Below are 7,500 nucleotides of genomic sequence, written 5' to 3'. Positions count from 1 at the left end.
TTCAACCTGATTAATCATTGTTTTTTTTCCTATGAACCTAATCTTTCACAATCACCGTGTTCCGGCGAAAACAATTTAAAATGTATGAGACTCGGAAATTAGACTATTTTGGTACTTCACTCACAGAAAGGAAAGACAGATTTTGAATAAATACAATTGTAACTATTTGATTTAATGTCCTTCAGCGAAGGCATTGCTAGGGCATCTGATTTGAATAATCATGTTTTTCTTCGCTGTTTCCCACTATGGCTGTATTTACATAAAAGAACGAAAAGTATCCAAATCTTATCCGGAAGCCTTTCAGTAGGCTTAAAAAAAAAGCCTTTTGGATAGAAGTTGTTGATTTGAGCCCAAAACTATACATCTATCGTTATTCAAAATAAGTTGAACTGATGTCTCTATAGTTGTTTTTGCTTGCCAGAGAGCGTTTGATTTCCGCAAAACATGGTTAACATGATTTTCGAATATTCTTTAAACGCGGTAAAGTTTAGCCATAAATCACAACATAGAAATTAAAAGAACTGTCATTATAATACATATACCTTTTTTCCCTATTACTTACATTGAGGTAGAAATCAACCCATCGAGTAACATAGGAGTCGCTAGATTCATGTCTGTTCTTCTTTGTCACTCCATACCCCTTATCATCAACATCAACATCTGCATGCTTGTGAACATAGGCTGTGGAATTCAGTCGCAAACTGCCTGAAAAATGCTGTGAAGTTAAAGTCGTTTGACCAAGCTCAGTTGGGCCATTCAGATGCTCTTTAGAGGGAGGAGGAGAAACCGTTAGATTAAAAGCTACAGCTGCGCGAGTTGTGGATGATCTGGTGCGCAAAGTGACTGGTTGGACTAGTTTAGCGCATGGAGTGCGATATGCTATAATTGCCCTTGACAGACTTGAGCTTTCTAAAGAAATACTTTCCACTCGAAGGCTCCACGTCGGCAAAATTGGATTCAGCGAAGAAGACTTCGAAGTCGCATGCGAGACGAAACTTCCATCTAATTTTGCTTCGTCTTTTGACTTGGGGTAGCTGGCATTTGTAATTTGACTGGAAGTAGATTGTAATAACCTTGCCATCACAGTCGATATTATCGGAGTTCCCCTAACTTCGGCATTCGTTGAACCGTAATATATCCCGAAGTAACCTACCAACAGCATTATCAAGTGCATGATATGCCTTCTAGAAAGAAACATGTTTTCATTGTAAATTTAACCGCTTTTTGAAGAAGTAAATACACCGTCGGTGCTTCCCTTGATTTTGTACCAAGCAGAAAATGAATATCCCCAAAAATATAATTACGCCGGTAATGACAACGATTGAACTCACTGGAGGAGTCCCAAGACTAGCAGCTGTTCGCGGCTACAAAGAGGAAAAACATTATAACCATTTCCTCTCTTTGGTTATAAAACAAAACTCAACTGATTTGCATTTTGTGGACCTATCCTTTAAATTCCAAAATAAACATGACGGGGATGTCAATTTTAATGTTTCCTCGTTGACGTTCCGAATTTCGCCTGACTGTAATCAATGATCATGGCAAAACATTATGCTGAACCAATGTCTAAATAACCTCTTGGATTTGTCTCTACATAAGTACTCCTCAATGATATCAGTGGTTTTGCTGGACCAGATGGTTTAAAGGATATAATTAGGACAAAAATGAAGGGGTTTTTTAAACAAAAGTGGCGAACTAATGGGTCTGCTATTAATATTAACGTTGATAATAATCACTTATAACTCGTCCAAGCAATAATAATAATAATAATAATAATAATAATAATAATAATAATAATAATGATAATACTAATAATAATGCTAATAATAATAATAGTAATAATAATAATAATAATAATAAAATAATAATAATAATAATAATAACAATAATAGTAATAATAATAATAATAATAATAATAATAATAATAATAATAATAATAATAATAATAGTAAAAGCTTCTTAAAAGCGCATTATTATCAATATACGCGGCCAAATAGAAAATAGGCCTCTTCAAAACACACGCTCAGCGGGCCGCAAAAGACTGACAGCGGGCTGCTAATGCATATCAGCCCTACAGTTGATTGGTTCTTGCCTCAACTTTGTGATATGCCTATTATTTGTAGACGATTTTACGCATTTTTTCAGTAATTTTAAATAAGTTCACTGGACTGAGTTGATTCTTTAATAACTTGTTCAATCAACACTTACATGATGATTTGAAGTGACTTTGAATTCGTTATTCACTTAGCTTGTATTATAAAAACTCGAATTCTTGATATCATTTGGCCTTGTTTATTGATAATAATGATAATGACATGACTTTTTTCATGAATATTGTTTATTTGCGCCCTTGTAGTGTCATCTGCGGCCCTCGCGCAATATTCCCTCAAAAATTCATGTTATTCCCTTATTATAAACGGATGTCTCAATGTTCCTTACAACAAGTTCAATAACCTACACAAATTGTCCAGTCTATCTATAATGTGTATTTATACGACCGTGTGCGACTGCCTTCATTAATTTGAGTGCTCGAAAAAATTCGGATAACCATATCAAAGGCAGACCCTCATGGGAAAAAGCTTTTAAAATATAAATAATAGGAAAAATAGGTAAAATTAATAGCAATGTAGAAATTCATCAAGAAAACAAGAATGTCTTTAGTAAAGATTTAAATGAGTCGACAGAAGTAGCATTTTTAGTTCAGGAAGCGAGTTTCATATTTGAAATGTGGAGCAGCATATGAAAAAGATATCTGTCCACATATGGAACGGTTATTTCTTCAGGTACCTCTAAGAGAACTTTCTTCGATGATCGTAAGCTTCAAGTTTGGATATATCTCGTCAAGAGGTTGATAACTTATTCAATTATGCCTCGGCTTGTCGTCCATCTGCTCGTGTGTCCTTCAGACCAACGGTATTCACGGCTACCGCGCGCAGATCCGACGAGCAGGACCTCGATCAAGTACTGGCCTACGTATTTGGAAACCCCTCGCTTCAGTCTGGCGAGTTGCCACTGATGCATGAGTTACGAAAAATGTAAACCTTCTTATTTTACGCATTTCCAAAAATTGGACTTAGTTACTTTTCACATTTCTTCTCTTAAAACATTTAACATCCTAAATTTCCTATTGATCATGTTGCACTCAATTTCATTCTTTTTATATCCTTCAGTTCATGGACATAGGACAACGACTGGAAAAAAAGTTAGACGGATTCATCTGCATATTTCAACAGGCAACAGAGTCCGTATTTACAAGCGTTTTATGAACTTTTCCCATTCTTTTCCACTATCATGAAAACCACTGTCTATTCTAGCGGATGTGGCAAAAGACCCAGGAATTCAAAAAGATTCATCCGACCGAATAACTTTTTAATGCAATCTACTAGCGCCACAGGGAGCCCAGTGTCGAGGTAGGTGTGCCTGTACTGTATTATATTATGCAAGAGTAGAAATGTAAGGATTTGTACGGGAAAAACGGCTTTTTTTTTCAAAATTAAGAAAAATATTTACGATTCAAAGCAAAAAATAGCTAACCTTGCTTCAGTCTCGTGTGTCTTTGTCTCTGGTACGGTTTCTGGGTCCATTAAGAGCGATTTATGTGGTTCATGTCTTTGGTTTCTCTTCCTTTCCTTCTATGTATTCTTTCCCAAGGTTGGGCACCGAGACGAAGCCGCCGAACGGAATCACCGAAGTAAAAAAAAAAATAAATTCGCTCCCAAGGCTTCGATCGCCTCCGCGAAATTCCACGTAGATCTCGGACGATACCTTCGCTACCCATTCATCTTCTTCATTCGAGCCGCTTGGACACTGAGAAGGAATTAAGGGCCACCAAACTCTGCAAATATTTGCACATTTGCTTTGAGAGCCATCGAATAAGGCTTATTCACCATCCGCGTCATCCAAACCGTTAGAAGATCGCTTAGCGACCTGCCATTGGTCAATGGGCACAATGGTGACCAATCGTGAGTCTTATCGCGGGTCGCTAAGCAATCTTCAAACGGTTTGGGTAAGGCGGGTAGTGAAAAACCGTTTCGCCATACAAATCCTTACATTTCTGCCCTCGCATAATATAGTACAGTACAGATACACATACATCTTGCTGGGGCTACCCGTTGCAGCGTCTTGAGGAAATGGCCTCACTTCTGTCATTGTTCAAGATCTCTATATGAATGGTACCCTTCTATCCCTACTATTTGTATGTCAACAGTCCTGGATTCTGGTTTCAAACTTCTGGATATACAAAAGACCAGCTTTGCTGTCATGAAGAAGTCACAGCTTGAAACAGGGAGACCTTGTAAAAGCGCGCCACACAAAAATATATTCAGAGCCTTCGCGACTACTTAGCGTGGCCGGATTAAATTACGATAATTTGCGAAATTTTACGAGTAACATATTGGTTATCTCACTCAATTTGATTAAATTTGTTCGGTTTATGAAATCCAATCCCTTGTGGTTACTCATCATCAGGTACGACAAGTCACAATTAATGCAGTCGGGGGAGATAAAAACCCGGTAAAGAAGTAAAAAAAAAAAAGGGCAGAACACGTACTTAATTTAATAGGATGCCCCCATGAAGTTCCAATAAGTTTCAATTAGTACAATATGAAGGCGATATTGAGAGCCCTGAGAGTCCACATATTTGTTAATGAACAAACGCCATTATATGGTCACATGTAGTCTCGGGTCCATTCCACCTGCTGTAATTTTTCACATTCGTTTCCGTTTTCTCTCATTGAGAAAGACAAATGGTGTTTGATAATTTCTCCACTTTTCCAGGAGATAAAAGGACTGAAGAGCTTAACTGATATGAAAATGAAAGCCACAAGAGATTTTAGTCCTTTAACTCATTCCATTATTTCTCTCCGCAGGTGAAAAAGACAAGTGGAGTTATATTTAATTATTTTATAAATTATTAATTACCGACTTCTAAAAGCTCGAATCAACAACTCGTTTTCATAAGGATAATCGCAGTCTTAAATGCTCCTGTGCTAATTTTTCAGCCAGACCACAGAAATGCGGGGGAATTTTGCAAAATCAGCAATACTTGGCCTTCTCGAAGGGACCGTCTAGGGACACATGAAAGAAAACATGAAATGTGGAGAAACCAATAAGCCCAGCAATCATGGCGTTTCACATGAGGACGGTATTTGGAGGTCTTGTTTTGCTTTCCCTCTTTTGTACCGTTTTCTATGGAAGGGAAACACTTTTCTGGACGACAAATTGCCTCAAAAGAGACCAGACGTAAGTACAGAGGATTATTCAACTAATGTTATCACCGTTTCTTTCAAACCTACTGTCGCACTCATGGAATCAATGTAAAATTTCTCTACGGGAGCTCTCCGGTTCCCCTCGGGTTCCATTTAATTGCAATTCAATTAGCTATTATTGGCTACTTTGTTAGTGGGTACATGTCCAATAATTTTCACTCCGAGTTTTATTTCGAGGTGTCGTTTTCGTAGACGTCGTAGTGGTAGATCTTAAGCTCCCTTGTAATTGGATGACGACGCTGTAGATTTAGATCTGATCAGTGGAAGCAAAGGACATTGCTAATGTGCCTGCAGTCTTTCAAGTATGGCACTCGATTGAATTTTTGCCTTAGGCAACCTAGACTTTGAACACTCTCTTCTGTGTCCAAAAGACCATTTCACAGCTCTGCGCTCAGTTACCAGGCCTTTTAATAAAAGCGAGGCTGGAGTTGACTTGTTTTCATGCAAACCATTCTATGTACAAACCTCATTGCTGTTCTCGGGCAAATCATGTTATTGTAATACTAACGAGTTGCTATTTACATAAGAAAAGCAGTGAGGTTTGAATAAAAAACAAGGTCAAGTTCACCCTCGCATTTATTCAAAGGCCTGGTAACTGAACACAGAACTGTAAAATGGTCTATTTATATCCCCCTGTATATTCCAAGAGCTAAGGACTGTTTGCATATTAAGAATATTTTGTGTACCTTATATTCTTCGTTCTTTTCTAAGAACTGTTAATATTCCTTACATTGGCATACTTGGTAGCACTGATAAATTTGTACCACATATTTAAGCAAATTCGAGCTGAATTGTGCCCAAAGCCAACCCTCAAAACCTGTTTGACGAGAAAAGAAAGCGTTTTCAAGCAAAAAATGTTGATCAGTTGACCTTTATCTTCACCAGGGCCACTTCAATGAGACCCACGATCACCCGCGCAGTTGACAGTTTTCCCAAACAAGCAAGAAGAGGTGAGCTCAATATTCAAATACCTGCAAATATCGCACGGAGACACCTAAATTTAGACAATATCGAAAAGACAAGGCATGAAAGAGTTGAAAAGAGTAGATGCAAACCAGTGGAAAAGGTTCTTTTCCTAAAGACGCACAAAACAGGTGGAAGCACAATTACTAATATTCTAAACCGTTATGGTGATTCCAAGAACTTGACTTTCGTGCTTCCACGACAAGCGCAGTTGTTCACGTTCCTGTGGCCAGCAAGATTTCGTCTTTCTTACACCGCCCCTTTGTTTGACTTTGGAGCAAATATCTTGTGCAATCACGCTAGGTTCAATAAAAGACCAATGAACTACTTATTTCCCAAGGAAACTAGTCGCTATATAACAATTCTCAGGAACCCTGCTGCCCAATATGAGTCCGTATTCAACTTTATGCATTTCGCCAATCCGTTGGGCTTCAAAGACGAAGACGACCCATTGGGAACTTTCTTAAAGTTTCCACCAGCTTTTCAAGAAATCAAACCACTTTTAAAGAAGACTTTGGCTCTTCACTTAGTTAGAAATCCAATGTCCTTTGATCTGGGCCTTGATTTTCGATATTTTCAAAACCGGACTGCCGTAGAGAGGTATCTAAATTTTTTAGACAAAGAATTTGACCTAGTCATGATTATGGAATACTTTGATGAATCTTTGGTGCTCCTCAGACGTCTTCTTTGTTGGGATATGAAAGACATTCTGTACTTCAAACTGAACGAGCGGCAAGATAAACAGAAAAGAAAGTTCATGAACCATGAGGTGAGGGAAGACATAAAAAGTTGGAACAAGGCAGACTTTATGCTCTACCATTACTTTAACAGAACGTTCTGGAAGAAGGTTAAGGCCCAGGGACCCAGCTTTAAAAGGGAACTGAAGATATTTAGACGTAAAAACAAAGCGTTGACGAGAGCTTGTCTGAAAAAAGGAAACTTCCTTGATGAAGCATACACTGGTGTTTATGTGAAGGGCTACTCGCTCAAGAAAAACATTCCTTCAGAAAAAAAAAAAATTTGCGAAAGCATGATGAAGAATGAAATATCATATGTAAAGTACTTTCGTGAGAACATGACAAAACGACTTAAAAACATCGAGGAACCTGATGAGTATCTGGACGATCCAAAGAATGATTGGGAAGTAGCCGGTGATCTGGAACATGATCCCATCTTATCGGGAGAAGGAATCTCTTCTACCGATGGAGCTATCATCATGGCGAGACCGGAAAGCATTAAGGGAGAACTTAAAAACCTATAGAGAAATAAA

The 7,500-nt window shown here is 38.1% G+C and overlaps 2 protein-coding genes across 3 annotated transcripts in view; one reads left to right on the top strand and one right to left on the bottom strand.

The window, feature by feature from the left end:
- Positions 1–1,442, bottom strand: part of LOC137992965 (uncharacterized) — a 5,881-nt gene extending 4,439 nt beyond the window's left edge. For both annotated transcript variants that reach the window (XM_068838595.1, XM_068838594.1), the window contains exon 1: positions 563–1,442. In XM_068838595.1, coding sequence (XP_068694696.1) covers positions 563–1,198 — 636 coding nt within the window. In that variant the 5' untranslated portion in view covers positions 1,199–1,442. The remainder of the gene's footprint in view (positions 1–562) is intronic.
- A 3,479-nt stretch (positions 1,443–4,921) lies between these two features.
- The window catches only part of LOC137990731 (galactosylceramide sulfotransferase-like), a 3,057-nt gene continuing 478 nt past the window's right edge, over positions 4,922–7,500 (top strand). The window contains exons 1-2 of the mRNA XM_068835846.1: positions 4,922–5,241; positions 6,153–7,500. The exon at positions 6,153–7,500 is cut by the window's right edge and continues 478 nt beyond it. Of these exons, the coding sequence (XP_068691947.1) occupies positions 5,123–5,241; positions 6,153–7,491 (1,458 nt within the window). The 5' untranslated portion in view covers positions 4,922–5,122 and the 3' untranslated portion in view covers positions 7,492–7,500. The remainder of the gene's footprint in view (positions 5,242–6,152) is intronic.

This window comes from Montipora foliosa, chromosome 2 (assembly GCF_036669935.1).
Source record: "Montipora foliosa isolate CH-2021 chromosome 2, ASM3666993v2, whole genome shotgun sequence".
Taxonomy (NCBI): domain Eukaryota; kingdom Metazoa; phylum Cnidaria; class Anthozoa; order Scleractinia; family Acroporidae; genus Montipora; species Montipora foliosa.
The sequence above is the reverse complement of the archived record's forward strand: the minus strand, read 5'-3'. Positions and strand labels throughout refer to the sequence as shown.